The 19509-nt window shown below is 62.2% G+C and overlaps 1 protein-coding gene across 1 annotated transcript in view; it reads left to right on the forward strand.

Annotated features, from left to right (window-relative positions):
* The window catches only part of Shank2 (SH3 and multiple ankyrin repeat domains 2), a 422358-nt gene that overhangs the window by 142444 nt on the left and 260405 nt on the right, over positions 1-19509 (forward strand). The window contains 1 exon segment of the mRNA XM_047516941.1: positions 10562-10628. Coding sequence (XP_047372897.1) covers positions 10562-10628 — 67 coding nt within the window.

Here is a 19509-nt window from a genome sequence, read left to right on the forward strand (position 1 = left end):
TCTCAGCACCTGGGGAGCTGGAGGAGGCCTGGGTCTCAGCACCCGGGGAGCTGGAGGAGGCCTGGGTCTCAGCACCCGGGGAGCTGGAGGAGGCCTGGGTCTCAGCACCCGGGGAGCTGGAGGAGGCCTGGGTCTCAGCACCCGGGGAGCTGGAGGAGGCCAGGGGCTCAGCACCCGGGGAGCTGGAGGAGGCCTGGGTCTCAGCACCCGGGGAGCTGGAGGAGGCCTGGGTCTCAGCACCCGGGGAGCTGGAGGAGGCCTGGGTCTCAGCACCCGGGGAGCTGGAGGAGGCCTGGGTCTCAGCACCCGGGGAGCTGGAGGAGGCCTGGGTCTCGGACACCTGGGGAGCTGGAGGAGGCCTGGGTCTCAGCACCTGGGGAGCTGGAGGAGGCCTGGGCCTGGGGCGGAGTGGAGTGAATGCTGGTGTTTGCTGGTGACCTAGGGGCACGGATGCCCTTCATCCCTGCAGATGCCCAGGTGTTTGGAGAGGGAGCTCACCAAACTCACGTGCTCATGGGTCGCGCACCTCACCAGCCGCACCTGGACCGCCGTGTGAGCTAGCCGGACACCGTCTTGAATTTCATCATCCTAATTCCCACTCCCCATTCTGGCGTGTATGGAATTCTTCGTGACGAAGTCTGGGGAGGGGCGGGAGCAGTGTCAGCAGCCTCTTAGCCAGGCCCCCCCACCCTGAGGTCCCTGGAAGCAGACTCACCGAGGGGAGGTGCGCAAGCCTCACGCAGGTGGCAGACACTGGGGCCTCACATGTCCAGGAGGAAGGGCTCCTCCGCTCTCATGTGGAGCAGGTGTCGTGGACTGGATGGGCCCCTGGCCCTGGGCCCTCAGAACGTGACTGCATCTGGAGGCAGCATCTTTACAGAGGTGATTAGGCTAAAGCGGGGTCACGAGAGTAGCCCTGCTCCATCTGGCCCTGTCTTTATAAGAACAGGACAGCCACAGAGGACCCCAGGAGGACCCAGGGAGAAGCTGCCTTTGGGAGCCGAGGAGGGGGACTCGAGAGGAGCCAGCCTACGGCACCTGTATCTGGACTTGCAGTCCCAGGTCAGGGACAGTGGCTGGTGCTGCTGTAGCCCCACTGTGGCACTCCGTTGGGGCAGCCCTAGGAAAGCAACACACATCGTCACTGCTTTCATGGGCCACTGCCTCCTGAAACAGGGCTGGGTTTCCGGTTCTGAGTCCGATCTCGCCTTCATCACCTCTTTGTGTGAAGGGAGGCTGAACCAGCCCGCGATGCAGCAGGTCTCCGTGGGCAGAGCCCCGGGGTCGCGTGTGCTGCCCTGCCCTTCCCTGGGTGGGAGGTGAGTGGAGGAGGTCTGCCCTTGTGGACCCTGGAGGCCACTCCTCCTCTGCAGCTCCTGCCTGCTGCAGGCCTCGAGGGTCGAGTCCATGGCTCCAGACGCTTGGCTGTGAACCCTTGGAGCAAACAGGAGCTGTGTCCTGATGACCAGCTTGCTCGTACCCAGTGCTGGTGCAGCCCGCAGAACCAGTCTAGGGACTTGTGCGCCCGAGCCCAGCTTCCCGCCACACAGCATCCTGTGCCTTCTTCCCTGGGAGCCAGCGAGCCTGGGCCTGAGAGGGACGCCCCCCAGCCTCTGGTTCACACCTCCGTAGCGTGGGGCCACCTGAGCTGCTCTGTAGACTGACTCTCTGCGATGAGGACAGTTGTTGGCTTTCTACCAAGAGGTCTGGGAGCAGAGGGTGCCCTTCCAAGCCATGTTTTTGAGGGGAAGTTCACATTTTATTGGCAAATTCCTCCGGGAAAGGGGAGCTGACTCGCAGGTGTGAGGTCCTTGCGTCTGTTCTGTCACGTGCTTGCTGGACCTTATGCCTCTCTCTGGTATGCCGTGGCGCTTTTTTCCTTGATTGCGTTAACGTTTTCCATGACAGAAGAGGGTCCTGCTGTCTGGAAGCCTCTTCTGAGGCAGGGTCGAGGGAGGTGGCCCTCCACAGCTGGAAAGTGGTCCGCCTGGCCGGCACTTCCACTCCGTGCTGGCAGCGGAGCCCCTAGAAGAAGAGTAGAGCAGCTGGACCGTCATGTCCTTACGGAGCCTGCGGAGCCAGTGACTGCACGGCCCTGTGGCCGCTGCTTCTTGCAGTCTCGCCTGAATGATTTCAAGAAAGCCGCACGTAGGAGCCGGCAGTTTAGAAGAGAGGGGAGAGGCAGATGGGAGAGAGTGGGTCCCTCAGAGAGGAGAGGCGCCTCTCTAATGCTCTCCTGCTTTATTGGAGTCGCAGGGAAGTTCCCAGAGTTCTGTCCAGGTCACCTTTCACCTTTTGATTGCCAGCAGGATTGCACCAGCGGACCCAGTCCCCAGTGCACCTGGTCTTTCTGCTGAAGATCCACGGTGTAACCCGGCCCTGTCCTAACTGGAACTCATTCTTACAGAGTCTGCGGTTGGGGTGCGGCCTCTGATTATCCCGTCTCCCTGAGTCCAGGCATCTGGTCTCTGTAAGGCCGAGAAGTTCCCCTTGAGGTGACTTTGTTCCTACGGGCAGGAAGGAGCTTTGGGCCTGTGTTCCTCCTGCCGGTGACAGGTCGTGTGCTGAGGCTGTAGCACATCCCTCTGCTGAAGCCAGGCAGGGCGGCGTGGCCTCAGGTAAACCGGCTTTTAAAAGGAAGATTTTGGAAGCAGCACGGTAGGCCTGGTCTGTAGAGCCACCTGCTTCCATCAGTTTGGCTTTGCCTATCCATCGGGTCCGGAAGTTCTGAGTGCCAAAGATGGCTCGTCTCCTCAAATCTGATATCCCAGTGCCGACTTCTGCACATCAGCTCCCTTGTGACAGGGAGTGACCTGGAGTGGATGCAGCCCAGCACCCCTGGAAGGTGCCTGGGCAGTGCGGGCGCCTGTTCTGACCCAGCCCTACCCCGATGGTACTGAGGAGTGCTGGAGTGGAGGCCAGCTTCAAACCAGACCACTGTGTGGGCTTCGGGGTTTCCATGCACTCAAGGGGGCAGAGGGACAGGCCAGCCAGGACACCTGCTGCTCCCTCGTGTGACCAGTGGAAGGTGCCAGAAGTGTGTGCCCCTGCCCCAAGGTCCCAGGGTATGGAAGCCAGTGTGTTCTGCTGGCAGAGAGGAGACCAAGGAGACGCTGCCGCCCCCCGCCCTCCCCCAGCCCTCCCCTCAACCCTCCCCAACCCTCCCCCAGTCCTCCCCAGCCCTCCCCCAGCCCTCCCCAGCCCTCCCCAGCCCTCCCCCAGCCCTCCCCCAGCCCTCCCCCAGCCCACCCCCAGCCCTCCCCCAGCCCTCCCCCAGCCCACCCCCAGTCCTCCCTCAGTCCTCCCCAGCCCTCCCCCAGCCCACCCCCAGCCCTCCCCCAGTCCTCCCCAGCCCTCCCCCAGCCCTCCCCCAGCCCTCCCCCAGCCCTCCCCAGTCCTCCCTCAGTCCTCCCCCAGCCCTCCCCAGTCCTCCCTCAGTCCTCCCCCAGCCCTCCCCCAGCCCACCCCCAGTCCTCCCTCAGTCCTCCCCAGCCCTCCCCCAGCCCACCCCCAGCCCTCCCCCAGTCCTCCCCAGCCCTCCCCCAGCCCTCCCCCAGCCCACCCCCAGTCCTCCCTCAGTCCTCCCCAGCCCTCCCCCAGCCCTCCCCCAGTCCTCCCCAGCCCTCCCCCAGCCCTCCCCCAGCCCACCCCCAGCCCTCCCTCAGTCCTCCCCCAGCCCTCCCCCCAGCCCTCCCCCAGCCCTCCTGGACTCTACAGTCACCTGGGCAAGAGAGCAGCAGTGCTCAGGCGCAGGTGCCACTCAGTCCAGGGTGCTCAGAGCAGTCTGCGGTCCCGGGGTTTGTACTGGGACCCCTGTAGAGGCCAAAGCCTGCAATGCTCGAGGCCTTTACTTAGAATGGCCCTGAATTCGCCCATGACTGCCCACCCGCTCCCGTACTTCTCTGTGCTGCAGGTGACTCAGCACCTGCGCCAGGTCCTGCTTGGTAAACCGTGGTCCTGCTGTTCTGCTTAGGGGATAATGGCAGGGACACGTCTGCCACGTGCAGCTAGGCACTTTTTCTGAATATTTTGGGGATTTGCAGCAAAGGCCTAGGATGCAGAGGGCTGCCTATAATTAATGGATGCACTAACAGACCAACTTTATTTTATTCCTCTCCATTAAATTTTATTTCTGGTCTATTAAATTTTATCACAAGATCAGTATTGTTGTATTTGATGTGTCTGATAAAACATGCATCAAAATGCATATCAGATGCTGCAGCTATCAAAGATGAATGTGAACATTTTCCTTTTTTTTTTTTTTGTTAGTAATGTGAATCGTGTTGATAGATCCTGTTTTATTCCTGAAATAAACCCCCTCAGCGAGGACATCTTCCCCACGTAGAGATGTCTGCATTTGGTCTGCTAATAGTGAAGGGCTGTTCTGAACCACTTACCTGGGTGGCTGAACTCTCAGTAGTCGTGGAAGAATCGTGTTGTATCAACGTCCCCATTTCAGAGGCGGGTCACGCGCATTGCTTCGCGAAGGCCTCCAGTCCCTCGGGGGTGTGCACCGCCTGGGGAGCTGCTCTGCTGGAGCCTGAGGCTCGTCCTCCGCCCCTCCAGACGCTGGTAGCCTGGAGGTGGGCAGAGACTCCCGCGGAGTGTTTGTGGGGATCAGTGCCCCGATCTCACCGCACCAGCGCCCACACCTCTGGAGGAGGGTGCTCGTGACCAAAGTGTACTTGCGGGGCTCCCAGGTTTCTGGGTATCAGTAGCTTCCTGAGCAGCCATCGGTGTCTGAGAGGATGCCTTCTCCTCCAGGGGAGGACAAAAGAGGGGGACGGATGGAGCCCTGGGCTCCCCTCGCCATCTCTTTGGGGAGCCGCTTCCCGGTCTCAGTGACGGGCGAGGATCACAGAGCCGTGTGTGACTGGCACGGATGGAGGGAGACGCCTCTCGCTTTGGCAGAGGGGCAGCTTCCCTGGGGTGGCGGCTCGTCTCCTCCCTCAGCCACAGTCCCAGGAGGCTGGAGCTACCTGCCCTTGCTCTGGGTCTGGCTCAGCATCACAGCAGGTGACACCACGGGCACAGGAGGCGGCCGGGGCTCCGGGGTGCTAACCCCCCACCGCTGGACCGGGGGAACTGGGGCCATCAGGGGTCACAAGTGAGGCTCCCTGGTGACTTTATTCTGAGGGTGCTCTCATGCATCTCCCCTCCTGCCCCAGGAGGGAGGAGCCTGGTCTGGCCCCGAGTCGAGTCCTGCCTGGGCACAGGTGGTGGGGGGGCAGGACAGACACCGCCTTGGTCCCCGCAGGCTGCTCAAAAGAGCATCACAGCCTGGGTGGCTTTTGAGCCACAGAGATTCATTTCTCGCAGTTCTGGAGGCTGGGAGCCCACGAGCAAGAAGCAGCCTCCATCTGCAGGTCTGCTCGTCCCTGGCGGAGGGACACCAAGGGCAGCGTAGAGTTTGCTGGCACCGGTAGGCACACAGCCAGGCAGAGAGCAGGCGCACTGTGGGCCAGGAGGGCAGGAGGCAGGTGCCTGTGCCGGTGGAGGCAGCAGCTCTCACTTCCTGCAGAGCCCTGAGCAGGTGGCTGGCTGCATACACCCCGCCTGGGTACCCTGGGCACCCGGGCCCTGCGCGTCCAGCATGCCCCTTGCCCCAGACCTGGATACTCTTCAGGCCCCCTGGTGGCAGGGCCCTGGCTCTCCTTGCTGCCCCGTCCTCACGTCCTTTGCTCCTGGTTCTGGGGGGAGCTCTGCACCCTGGCGGGAGCCGGGGAAGAGTGAGTTGGGCCCAGAGTCTGCCCCCAACACTGAGGTGCCCCAGCTGGGGTGGGTGCAGGGACCGAGAGGTGACAAGAAGACCTCCTGCAAACAGATCAGGATGGCAGTCGGCCCCGGGCTGAGGGCAGTGCTGGGAATTCGGGTGCTGCCTCTGGAATGGGCTTCCCCCTACTTGGGCAGAGCGTTCGGGTGCTGCCCTGGGGGTCTGAGGAGGACTCGGGGCTGACAAGCAGCTGGGCCCAGCAGGCCTGCACGCTGGGGCAGGGACACTGAGGTCCGGAGCCAGGGCTTGCCGTCCACGGTCAGGCGTTGGGGGTGGGGGGTGGGGGCAGGTCTGCCCAGCCTCTCCCCCACTGGGAGGGTCTCGGCTGCCCCTTCCACAGGGCTGTCTGCCTGCTCTGCCCTGGCACTTTCCAATGTGGGAGGCGTCTCCTTTCCACGACCCTGGTGCCCGCTGGCTGTGGTTGTCACCTGGACTTTGAGGACGGTGTGAGACTAGATCAGTGTGGGGGGAGCACTGGAGTACCAACGGGGGCACAGCCGTCGGCTCCCGGGCTGAGCACAGACTGATGCCCTGCTCCCAGCGGCGGGTGCTGGGAGGGCGGAGCTCCTGCCCCCTGTGCGCTGGCCACGGGTCTCCGTAGACCCTCTGTGCTGCCCACATCCTCGGGGTCCTGTGGCCTGAGTGCCAGGGGCAGAGCCCCCTGGGCCCAGCAGCAGGTGCCACGTACCCATCTCTCCTTCCCGTGGTGGTCTCAGTGCGGTCCCTCGGGAGGGGCCTGTCAGCATCAGCAGGGTCCCATGGCAGGGGACTGTGACCAGGGAACCCCAGGCTGGGGCACAGAGGACAGAGGGCCGGGAGTGGTTTTCTCAAGACGCAATACCTTTAAACAATCCTGCAGCCCCTGAGGAGCCTCCACAGACACCACACGCCGGGCAGTGAGGCGAAGGCCCCACCTGAGCAGCTTGGCCTTGGCCCCGTCTGGCTCTGTGATGTTGGGCAAGCCGCTCACCCCCTCTGTGCCTCCATCTCCTCATCTGTGCCGTAGACCCTGGTGCCACTTCACAGAGCCGTGAGGATGCGGGGGGGGGATCCTCACATTGCACAGAGGGTGTGAGCCCTCCTTCCGTGCCCAGTGTTGGCATCATCGCCTGGGGCGGCGGGCCCCAGGTCTGCCCCTGGCTGCGTCCACCCGTGCCACGGCCAGCTGCACAGTGCGTCACCCTCTGACCTGCCCCTGGCCTCCTCCCTCAGGCATCGTGGGGCCAGCAATGCTGAGGAGGCAGGTGGCCGCCGGCGCCCAGGGCCACTCTCCTGGCCAGGAGGTTGTCAGGGGAGAAGCAGCCAGGCAGTGGCCACAGGCTCCTGACTGTGTCCTCACCTGTGTGTGGGCCGCGTGGCTTCACTGGCAGTGAGGTGGCCTGGGCCTTGGTGGCTTGGTTGGCCGCACCAGAGCTTTTCTGGGGACGTGGGGCTGGGGGCCGCTGAGGGATGGTCCTCATTCCAGCCTTTCTGGTCTTAGCACGCAGTTCTCTGGGTTGCCGGAGGGCAGACCTGGGGTGACCTCTGCAGTGAGCACTGCCACATGGCAGTCGTGCCAGGGTCCTGTGGCTGCAAGAAACCTGACCTTAGGCTCACCAGCTGCCGGCCCTGCCCCAGCCCTCCCCAGGGGCACCAGCCCTCTGCCATTCAGAGGAGAGAGCTGAGGGATAGGCACAGAGCTCCAGGCCACGCCGTGGGTGCCTGGCCCGTGGGAACAGGCAAGGTGCCCTGCAGCAGGGACCTCCCGCTGCTGTGGAGGTAGCATGGGTCAGGGGTCCATGTGGGTCAAACCGAGACCTGGAAACAGAGTCTAGGGAGCCAGCGGGAGGGGCCCCAGGGTGCCGTCCCTCGGGTGATCTCTAATGGGAGGTGGGCCTGCCCGCCTTCACGCTCAGCGGGAGCCACTCTGGAGACTGGGGACCCATGGTGCAGAGGTGAGTCCTCGGAGGGCCACCAGCCCAGGGCCAGCAGGGTGAGTCTGCCCGCTCACTGGTCAACTTCCGCAGCCTCCGCTGTCCTCCTGGGCAGGTCTTCATCACGAGGTCACCGGCCACCTCTCTAGGGTGGATTCCGGGTTCTCACGTGACGTCTTCGCCTGGTGGTCCACCCAGGTGGAGTCCCGTCTTGTGTGTGGGCGTGTGTAAAGGCGTGTCAAATTCCCATCCTGGCCGTGTTCAGTGCACGGGGACAGACGCTGGACACACTCACCCTGCTGTGTGGCTGTCGCCACCTCCACCTCCAGAGCTTCCTCACCTCCCCAGCTGGAGCCTGCCCGTCAATCACTGCCCCCCTCCAGCCCTGTCCCCAGTCCTCCTCCCTGTGACTCTGGCGGCTCCAGGGCTCCTGTAAGTGGGTGGCCCAGTCTGCCCTGTCCTGGCATCTCTCACCGTAGCGGGTCTCGGAACGTCCTTCCTCTGTGAGGACAGTGAGAGTCCACCGTACAAGGGACCTCGTTTTGCTTCTTCACCCCCAGGGGACACGTGGGCTGCTCTGTGGATGGTGCTGCTGCGGGGGCAGCGTATGAACTCCCTGCGATACGCGGCTGGCTTAGCTGCCATAGCAAGGCCCTGCGGGCTGGGCAGCTTCAACCATAGACGTTGGTTTTCTCCTCGTTCAGGAGCCTGGGAGTCTGAGGCCAGGGCCCGTCCCGGTCTGTTTCTGGCCGGGGCTCTTCCTGTTGGGACAGTGTCCTTTGTGCCGTGTCCTCACATGGTAGAGAGCGAGCGAAGCATTCCCTCCTGTCTCTCCTCGAGGGGCACTAATCCCCGTCATGACCTCAGCCAACCCTGATGTCTCCCAGGGGCCACCTCCAGATACGCCCCAGCGGCTCTCGGGCCCCAACAGTCCATGGCAATCTGCCCTCTGCCTCCCCCAAATTCACGTCCCCTTGAATGCAGAATTGCCAGTCCGCCCCAGCACCCCCCAAAACTGTTCCAGACAGGTGTCAAGTTCAGAGACTCACCTGGAGATCACCTGTGGAGGCAGGTGAGATTCGAGCACGCTCCTTCTTCCTGAGGCGAGATTCCTCTGACAGTGAAACCATGAAACCAAACCAGTTATGCTTCCAGCATGCCCCGCGGCACAGACCTGGACACACGTTCCTGGTCCAGGAGGGGCCCTGGACTCCAGGCAGCCCAGAACCAACAGGGCCGCTCCGGCCGGGTCCTCCTTGGCCTTCCTTATGGAAGAGAGCGGCTGAGCATTTCCCAACCTCCGGCTCTCTTTGCTCAGGTCTTCCGGATTCACCTCCCTCTTCACCTTGCTGCTCTTCTAGAATCTTCTAGAATCTCTGTGGCTTGATACCCCATGGTTGTACTTGCTGGGCGTCTCCCACTAGCTCCGGAGCAGTTAGGCAGGTCCTTGGTCACTCGACAAGGATCGCCCTCCCGTTTGCACAGCTGCCCCTCACTTCCAGCCAGGCTCTTCCCGGAACCACTGACTTTGCTGTTTCTAGAGGCGCCTTCAAACTTCCACCCTGCAGTCTGTCTAGTCCACGTGTTTGGGTGCTCGTTACCGCAGCACGACACCGCTGGTGCTGATTCCTATGTTTGTCAGGGCTCTCCAGAGATACACACATGCACATACGTGCTCACACATATGTGCACACACACGCACATGCACGCACACACATGCACACGCACATGCACACACACACATGCACGCACACACACGTGCAGATGGTCCTCACCTGGTAATGGTTCCACTTACAGCTTTTCCACTGAGCAGTGGTGTAGCCATGACATGATTCAGTGAAAACTGCACTTCAGACATTGAATTTCTGTCTTTGCTGGGCTGGCTGTGCACCACAGTACTCTTTTGCAATGCTGGACAGTGGTGGTGAGCCGTGCAGAACTGCCAGCCCACCGTGGCAGTGGTGACCACTAACACCGTGGCAAACCCTGGCGTGTTCAGGAGGTTAGCTGTAGTAAGCGCGTTTCCCCCTCATGGTGTCTTAAACTCACAATGTGCTTATTGACACAAAACCCCTCATGCATCAAGGACATCCCTGTGGGATCAGTGTGTACAGGACCGACGAGTTTCCTGAAGGCCTTGGCTCACATGTTCGTTAGGCAAGTCTGACTCTGAGCGTCTGGAAACTCAGCAAGAGCAGAAGCTGCAGACTGAGTGCTGCTTCCCCTGGGCAACCCAGTAGCTCCTGAGGCCTCTGATTGCACAGGGACTGTCCATGGTTCCAGCTGGGGTCAGCTTGTTGTAGTTGTGTGTGTCCTGTGCCCAGGTTCTCTGGGGTGCCCACTGTTGGCATGGAGCCCAGGGTCCCCTTGGGCACCGTGAACTTGCTCTGTGGTCTCTGGGTCTCATGCTGCAGGCTTCAGGGGACAGTTTCCCACGGATTCCTTCCCACCTGGGTGTGCGCACACCTGGGGCAGCAGGTCTCGCTCAAGAGGAATCTGGTGCACTTTGCCTGCCATTCTGTGGGTCTGCCTTCTCGGCAGCCATGGGCACTGGCAGGGCTGAGCGTGGGCAGGTGGCCCATCAGGGAGTGTGGGACGCAGGCTCTGGCCTGTTGACTTCTCTGCTGCTGATCAGATGACCACCCTCACTGCCCTGGACAGACGAGCTCGCTCCCACGGTCCTAGTGAATGACATCACCATGATGATAAAGTGACCGCAGTCTCGGGGACAAGCTCTGGTGCTTGGCAGGTGGGAGTGTGTGGGCGGCGGACAGCTTGGAGAGCCGTCGTGGGCCCTCTTTGTCCTGGCCTTCCACGACGCAAAGCGGGTAAAACCCCCTCCTGCAGCTGGCTCTGAACCATGTGCCTCTTGCAGGTGGCGATCATCGCGGGCAACTTCGAGCTGGCGGAATACATCAAGAACCACAAGGAAACAGACATCGGTGAGTGGGCGCATGTTTGGCCTGCGTGGGGAGGAGCCTGCCAGCCTCCCGACGCCCTCCTGGGCTGGTGCGGAGCCCGGGGTGAGCCGCGCTGCGTGGAGAGCCTGCGCGGCTGCTTCCCTCGCCCTGTGTGTCCCACCTGCAGCCGAGAGGCTCACGGACGCTCTGAATCGTGCCTCCTGCGTCTCCGGGAGGAGGGTGCTGGTGTCTCTTCTGAGAGGAGCCACGTTTCATCTCTGCAGGGGCTGGGCCTGGGATGCCCTGCCTGGTTTATAGTCCCCAATGTTGAAAGCCAATGCACACCATCACGCGCGTGTCCCAACTCCACAGCACGCTGCCCCCGTGCTCCCTGGTGTATGTGGTTGACCTTGGGTGCTACCGTGGCTAATCAGGTGTGACCAGCATGCCACGGGGACAGGACATGTCGATCACAGGTGTCCTGCTGTGCAGGCCTGGGGCTGGGGCAGATCTCCCAACCCTCCTCTCAGCCTCGCTGGGAGCCTAAAACTGCTTTGAAAATTAAAGTCATAAAAAAACTAAATGACAAAATAAACACAGAGAGACAGGAAAGGAGGGCGGCAGGCAGACTTGCCCAGCATCGAGCTGTGGCCCCGGGATGCAGGCAGGGCTCGGCCGGGGTCAGGCCGTTTGCAGCCTCTGTAGGTGTGTTCCTGGGGAGGCGCCAAGTGCAGAGCCCATTCAGGCCCTGGACGGGGAGGAGAGCCCCGGGGTCCTCACCCTCCCCTCCCATTGCCTCCACGTCTCTCCCGTGATGGTGCTGACAACCGTTCCCCTTTTTAGTGCCCCTTGTGCCAACCAGGAGGGCAGTCTCGGGGGCTCCTCCCTACCCCCATCGCCCTGCCGTTGGCTGGGCCCAGTCCTGCACCCTGGACGAGCCCACTGGCCTGTTGCCTCCAGTCCTGGGCTTCCACAGGACCTGCAGCGGGGAGCAGTCCCATTGGAGCAGCAGCGGTGAGCTTCCGAGATGGCAGCGTTCCATCCACGGGTCGGGTGGGCTCCGGGCCCCGAGGAGCAGCCAGTGGAGTCTGCCCCTCGCTGCCTGTGTCCTCACCCTGTTTGGGCGTTGGGGTGAGTGGCTGTGTGTCTGGCTGTCGCGTCTCCCGTGTCGAGTGTGCCGTGCTCAGCTGTGGCTGTCCCTGCTCTGCTCTGGGGATTGCGTGCCCGGAGCCGGGGGCTTGGCTGGCACCCTCCTGCAGCCCATGCTGGGCACCGGGCTCCCGAGGCTGCATGAATGCCGTCTGTGAGCTGGCAAATCGCCTAACTGCTGTGAGCTCCAGGCCTGCACCCGGCTGCACCAACGCCGTGAACGCATTATAGAGACGGACGCATTGATGTCTGCAGAGCCATTTAGGAAATGAGCGGAGCTCAGGGAGTGCTGGAGACTGTCTCCCTGCCACCTCCCTCAGCCACCGAGCAGCGTAGCGGGATGAGCTGGGCTCAGATCTGCAACCCCAGCTCTGGGGCTGCAGCAGGCAGGACAGCCGGCAGGGAGGTGGGCATGAGCGGGCCCAGGCCTTGCTCTGGCATCCCTGGACGCAGAGCCCCGAGCTCCGTGAATCTTCCCACAATGAGCTCTGTGCAGCCCTGGTCATGGTGATTAGCTGCCCACCTGCCTGAGCCTGCGGTGGACAGAGGCAGGAAGTCTCCTCCGCCCGGTCTGAGCAGGCCCTGCCCTGAGCCCCACCCTGCCGCTCCCCTTTCCTGCCTCCTGCCCTCCTCAGACCTGAGCACCAGCCACTGAGCTCCCCTCAAGCCAGAGTGACCGTGCCCCTTCGCTGGCTCCCCAGCTGATTCGAGGACCCAGCTTGGGGAGGCCCATGGCTCTGCACTTTGAGATAGTTGGCTTTCCTGCCTGTGATGCCAACGCGTCACAGACAGACATCCTCGTCATTGTTGTTATAAAAGTGAAGGCTGTTTGGTGGGCGAATCCCCTTTGACCACCACTCCCCCATGCGGGTCAGTTATTCCAACAGCACCCCTGCCCGGAGGCCACGGGGAGTCGAGCAGGTGCTGGCCCACTTCCCTACCTTTGTGAACCACCCGTCCCAGTGACAATGTGGGTTTTTTACAAGCAGTTGACGCCTCTCATGACTTGCTTTGGGGGCTTCCCAGGGCCCAAAAGAGAAAGGAAATTTAGAAAGTCTGTGTTCTCCATAGGGACACTTCTGCATCTCCAGAGAAGTTGCAAAAACAGGCTTCCTTTCATCTAAGCTTTCCAGGGATTCGTAATTGAACTAACAAACTGGCATCAATACAAACTGTGCCGTAAAAATTGTGCTGAAAATCCCCCCAGGGGAGGAATGAAGGCTTTGGGTCCACTATGAACCCAGTCTTCACACCGTGTGCTGATTGATGGAAGCACACTGGATCCCCTGTGAGACTCTGACCCAACACTTACCTAGACCTCTAAGACTGACCCCACGTGGGACTACTCGACCTTTGGCCACTCCCACTCTGCATCATTCCTCATTCCCTGTGGAGGACAGAGGTTGGGCGTGTGAAGGGGGGGCCTGGTGTGCCTGTCCTATGACCAGTGTAGGCCTCGCTGCCTCCTGTGGGGGTGTGTACCTGTGCTGTTGTCCAAGAGAAACTCTGCTTCTGGCTGAATGAATAATCGGGATGCAAACAGCTGGCGCTCACTGAGTGCAGCCAGCCAGCGTCTCGTGTGCCACATCAGGCTCATCCAGACCTCCAAGCCTATCGTCCGTCTGTCTTCCCCAGGAAGGACCTGAGCAGAGGTGTGGCCTTTGAGGGCGGGCCTCACCCGGAGCAGAGCTTGAGGGCAGGAGGCCCCAGGGCATAAGGAAGTGAGTGGGGAAGGGGACACCAGGACAGGCGGTCAGTAAGTGGTCAGTACCACTGGTCACTGAGGCTCCTGGTCCTCCAGAGCAGCCCCTGGGGCGCCGCACTTTGGGTGTCCGCATGCTTCAAGTTACTGGTTGGTGCAGGTGGCTTCCTGGTGCCCGGGAATACCCGCCTCGGAATTGCAGGTGCCTGCCAGGTGCAGGACCCACGCACGTGAACAGCGTGTCCCGTGGCTCCTGGTGGGAAGGGCCCAGCGTGTCTGCAGGCAGGGCTTTTCCAAAACTGCAAGCCAGGTCCCTGGTGTCCCAGCTGCCTCTTCATCCCCTGTCCCCAGAGTCTTCCACGTGGCTGGCCGTGGTCCCGAGACAGACCTGAGGCCTCTCTCTGCCATCCCTATCCCACCAGCCTGGAGCTTCCAGGGTCCTAGTGCCCAGCAGGGCATGCCAGGTCTGGGGCATCTGAGTCCCCTGGGAGCTGGTGCAGAACGCAGATGCCCGGGCCCCTGGGTCTGAGGTGGCTTGGAGGCCTCTGGATTCGCGGTTCCAGGTTCCTCCAGAGGTTGCTGCTGGAGCCCACCCCAGCCCCCTGGGTGCAGGTCTCCCTCCACAGACCGTGTGGGACCTGAAGGTGGCCTTGGGCTGGTTTCCCAGTGCTGCCACGGTGACACCCACCAGCTGGGGGCTTTCAACCCCGGGACTTCTCTCCCAGTTCCGAAGGCCAGGTGTCCAAAACCAAGGTGTCAGCCAGACAGGTTCTTTCTGGAGTCTCAGGGGAGGACCTTCCTGGCAGACTCACCCTAAATCCAAGATGGTCTCTTCTTAAGACCCTTAAATTAGTACCTCTGCAAAATTAGTACTTATTTTCAGATAGGTGGGCGATTGCAGGATCCAGGGACTAGAACTGGGATGGTTTTGGGGGGCCACCATCTAACCCACTGCTCTCTGGGTGCTTGGGGTACCTGTTCCTGCCTGCCCCACAGGGCCTGGCTCCACCTCCCTGGCCGGCCCTTGCCCCACCTGAAGGACGTCCATCCTGGGTGTCAGAGGCAGGTGCACGTTGGCATGTCCCTGCTGGATGTAGCCAGCATGCGGTCCCTCTGGGGCCATGCTGGGCACGTGCTGGGCCAGTGTGGCCGCTCTTGCCCTGGGGATTCCAGGGTTGTGCTACTAGATCCCAAGTGGCCCCTCTCCTCCGGCCCTGGTCGCTCTGGCTCAGCTCCCGCCTCGGGTGCTCTCCTGACTTGCCAGGACTGCAGCCGGGGCCTCCCAGGGAGCTGTCTTCTGTCTGCTCAGCCTCCAGCGTGGGGGACAGGTGTCCCTGGCGGGCTCTAGCCATCTTCCTGTGCCGTCAGCCTCGGGAATCACGGGGGTGGGGTGGCAGAGGCCGGGTGGGGGCTGCCTCTCACCTTGGCGTCTTTAGCACAGCTTGACTCATAAGCTGCTTAACAGCAAGAGCAGGGAACAGAGGCCTGCTCCAGCCTGAGGCGGTCAGCTCAGTCCCGGCCAGAGCAGACCCTTGCCGCTCACCGCAGCGATCTGTGTACCAGACAGACGGTGAGTGGGGCCAGGACTCCGTTTTGGAGAATCCCGGTTCTGAACTCAGAGGAAATGCGGGTGAGACCCCCCTCGCCTGTGGCGTCGGGCTGCGTCTGAAGACGGCGTGGAGGAAGGACCCGCGCTGCAGGGCGCCGTGGCAGGGGGTCTGTGTTGGTGCTTCCTCGTGAGCAGGTTCAAACACTACCCTCCGCCAGACTTTGCACGTGGCTCGTCCACGAGGTGCCTCTCTGTAAAGTCCCTTTAAAAGATGGAAGAGCCCAGGGATCCTTTGTTTCCCAGACTCGGAAGTGTCCTGCAGGGCGGCCGAGTGCTCGGGAGGCTGTGGTGTGGCTCTGGGGGGACAGGCAGCAACGTGAGCCCGGCAAGTGTGAGCGGTGGACCCTGAGGGCCGTGGAATCCAGAAATGGACCTGGGTGCTGCGTGGACGCCACCGGGCTCCTTCTACAAGACGGGGTGTCCTGCAGCACTGCTCCCGAGCAACGCGGCCAGCCTGTCTGCGGCCCCTGCCCGATTCCGTGCTGCCTTCTCTTAACCCCCTTCCTCTTTAAAAAATTAAATGTGACCTCTGTTGGGTTATTTTTTCAGCCAAGTCGAAGGAAGCGATGGTGAGGGAGCGACCGTGAATACCAAAGTTGATCCCTGGTTGCTGCCATCCGGTGTTTAGCTGGGGCTGAGCAGATGAGCCCAGCCGGGGGGGACGCACGCTGGCCAGAGAGCACTGAGATGGCTTCTGTAGGACGGCTGTCCCCAAAAGCAAGGCTGGTGGGGAGCCGGGGAGCCCGCGTCCGAGACAGGCATGCAGACAGTAAGCATGTTGCCAGCCGCTAAGCTCTGGACCGGGCTAACCTATTTTTCGGGATCTCTGTTGTTTCTGTTTCTGCCTGGCTTTGTGGGGAGAGGCGCTGTCAGATGGATTAAATGACATGGGTTGCTCTTCCTCGGCGGAACAAGGTTTGTTTCCATGCGTCTTGTCTTTCCACAGCGGTGGAGCGAGAAGAGGGGTGTGTGTTTGTGGGAACGCAGCGGATGGAGCGGGTGTGTGCGTTGGGACGCCTGCCTCGCTGAGGAAGGAGCGCTTGGATACGGTTGCTAGGTTTCCGGCTCCGGAGCCTGTATCATGATGCTGTGAATGCGCATAGACGGTGGAGAGAGGGTGGTGTTTTCAAACAGATTTCCGAACGTAGCGGCGTGTGAGTGTTTGTGGGTGAGGAGGTAAAATTGGGGCGGATTCTGCGCGGTGTTCCCGAAAGCACATACCTGCCTGGCGGTTACCACCTGCTGGGAAACAGGGCAGGTCTGCCCCAGAGAAGGTTTCTGCTTCCTTGGCATTTTGACTGTGAAATATGCCACTTCCGATGAAGTGCTGGATGGTGCCCCCGTGGCATCACACCGAGCACTCGCAGAGCTGGGGAAACCTCGGACTCTGACCCCGACTCTTCCCTTCAGTTAGGTGGGGTGAGTGGGGGCCGCCGCTGAGGCCCCGTCGCAAGCTCTCTTGGGAAAGCCGGGATGATGTATCACCTGAAACTAAGTAGCAGTCGCACAGCTACAGCTGTCTGCTGGGAGCGTGTTTCCAGTCCGGTGCTGAGGGAGGGGAGCGGAGCCTCGGCCTGCGAGGCCTGGCCGGCGCCCTGACCTGTCTGCGGGGCTGCGCCTGCCCTCCTCTCTCCCCTTTCAGGCTGGGAGCGGTGGAGTCTGTGCAGGCCCGGCCGCGTGTGCTCTGGTGTGCAGGTGCGTGCGCATCGCCTCTTCCGGGCACGGGGCTGTCTCGTCCTGATGGGGACGTACAGCTCAGGGGCTGCCTCTGTGCTCTGTCTCCCGATGGCCCTCCTGTCTCCTGAGGTTGGTCCTGGGTGTGGAGCTGTGCTCTGACTCTGCCGTGCCTATCCATCCAGAAGCTCCGTTCCCGGGTGGCTGAGGGCAGGTGGACATGATCCAGTGGACCTCTGTAATGGCCGTGCTCTGCAAACCCATAGGTGGGGATGGTCTTATCTCGTCCAGCTGGTTCCAAGGCCCGGCCTGCTGCCACCTTTGGCCTGTGCCAGGTGCCCGAGCTCTGAGTGTGCCGTGGGTCTGGACCTGGTAGACACAGGGGTGCCCCAGGCCTCTGCCCCTCGAGTGGGTGCGTGCCCAGGTGCTGCCTTCACGGCCTGCCTGTCCCCACCTGGCTGCCCGCAGTGTAAGGGTGAAGCTGCCGGGCGCCGTGGCCCAGCCCTTGCCTCCTGGTGCCCCTCAGCCCCTCAGCGCGGCGTGTCCTCCCCTGGCTCCCAGTGCGTTGGGCACAGTCCTTTTTATGGTGAATCTTTCGTAACCCCTCCTCCTTAGCCTCCATCACCACTCACAGGCTGCAGGGCCTGGCCCGCCCCCTGCCCTTCCACACACCCACAGGCTCTGCACTGTCCTGTGAGGACTCCACAAGGTGGACAGGGGCTACCCCGCAGACCCAGCACTGTGTCGGGTGCTTGGTCCCCTCACTGACTCACCGTCCTGTCCAGAGCCCGTGCAGCAGGGTCGAGCACGCTCGGCCGGCAGTGACCGCCTCTCAGCAAAGTTCAGGACCAAGCAGAGCCTGTTCGTTTATTTCTGTGGTGGGCTGCGTCCCTGGGAATCCTGTGCACACGAGTGTGACACGTGTCTAAGTCAGTCGGCGGAGGCCACTCAGATAAACTGACTCCTGTCTGCAGGAGTGGCCAGCGGGTCACTCAGAATCCACCCAGGTGGTCCATGCAGTGCGGGGCTGCACTGTCCCCACTCCCTTGTCCTCGAGCTCCTACCCGGGGCCCTCTGCACAAGGACGAGGAGATCCCCCTTCCTGGGTTCTGGTCCTCTCACCGCTGGTGGTGAGGTTATTCTGGTCCCCCTTCTCTCCCCTGAGCCTCCCGTCCTTCCCCAGCCTCTCATCTGAGCCTCCACTTTGATCTACACCAGCACCATCTCCACTGAAGCTGCCTAACTTTCCTCGTTGCTTGGGCTTTGTCTCGGACTTTGGCTCTGAGAGGGAGGGAGGTGAACCCTCAGGCCTGGGGGGACTGGCTTTGCCTCTGCCCCGTTCCCCACACCACTGTGGCCTCCCCACACCCTCTCTGGTGGGGTCCCGAAGCCTGGCCTGGCCCCTTTCTCGCTTTCCCAGCCTCGCTTGCTTTCTTGGCCAGATTCCAGCTCTGAGCACTCAGTGCCGCTCTTGCCCTGGTGGGGACCCTGGGCCAGGTCTGGGGTCAGCAGGAAGCAGGACTTTCTGTCCCTGCGGAAGAGCTGGACTTCTGACTCCCAGGTCCCTGCACATGGAGCACCTTTGTGCTGCAGTAGGCGGAGGTGATGTGGGTGGTGTGCAGGGAGCCCTTCCCGGAGGCTGCGGGCGGCCCTGGCTCAACAGTGGCTTCGACTGCGCGTGCTCGGCCCTCTCGGTGCTGGGGCTGTGCTCGGCGATTGTGCTCAGTGGCGCCAGTGGCCCCGTCAGGCCATGGAGCTTGTCCAGGACAGCACCTGGCAGTGGCAGGGAGCTGTGCCGCGAACCAGCCTCACTGACTCTGCAGCCTCACCCCTGCCGCCTCTGCCTCACTGACTGCAGCCTCACCCCTGCCGCCTTTGCCTCACTGACTGCAGCCTCACCCCTGCCGCCTTTGCCTCACTGACTCTGCAGCCTCACCCCTGCCGCCTCTGCCTCACTGACTCTGCAGCCTCACCCCTGCCTCCTCTGCCTCACTGACTCTGCAGCCTCACCCCTGCCGCCTCTGCCTCACTGACTCTGCAGCCTCACCCCTGCCTCCTTTGCCTCACTGACTGCAGCCTCACCCCTGCCGCCTTTGCCTCACTGACTCTGCAGCCTCACCCCTGCCGCCTCTGCCTCACTGACTCTGCAGCCTCACCCCTGCCGCCTCTGCCTCACTGACTCTGCAGCCTCACCCCTGCCGCCTCTGCCTCACTGACTCTGCAGCCTTGACCCTCTGCCGCCTTTGCTCCCAGGTCCCGTCCACCCACTGCAGCCTCAGGCCAGCCCAGGCGTATCCTGCGCTGTGGGCTGGTTCTCCCTGCAGTTCTTTGCCCACCTGGACTGGCAGGTCTGCCTCCCTCGGGCCTGCGAGCTCACCTCGGCATCTGCCCTCCTGGAGGCTCAGGTCGGCTGCTTGGCCCCTTTTGTCCCTGGGATGCTGGGTCAGTGCAGGCCACTGGCACAGAGGGCCTTTCCCGTGGACTTGAGGCCCTGAAGTTCTTGCCCTGTCCCCGGCCCCCGAGGTCACCAGCACGTTGTGGTTCTTGCCTGTCAATCCAAACCTGTGTCCACAGTCTCAGGCCCTTTCCCAGGTTCCTGGTAGTGGAGACTGACTGGCTGCCCGTGCTGTCTCAGAGCCTGGGGGACTGAGATGAGCCCTGTGGACCTGCAGAGGGCACTGGGCAACTCCTGGTGGCCCAACTCAGAAGGCCCTGGGCCTTGTGGGGATCCTCGTGCCTCTGCTGTCCCCACCACGGGTCAGGAGTGCATAGTCCTAGCCACCTGGGCT

Source organism: Sciurus carolinensis, chromosome 11, assembly GCF_902686445.1.
Source record: "Sciurus carolinensis chromosome 11, mSciCar1.2, whole genome shotgun sequence".
Taxonomy (NCBI): domain Eukaryota; kingdom Metazoa; phylum Chordata; class Mammalia; order Rodentia; family Sciuridae; genus Sciurus; species Sciurus carolinensis.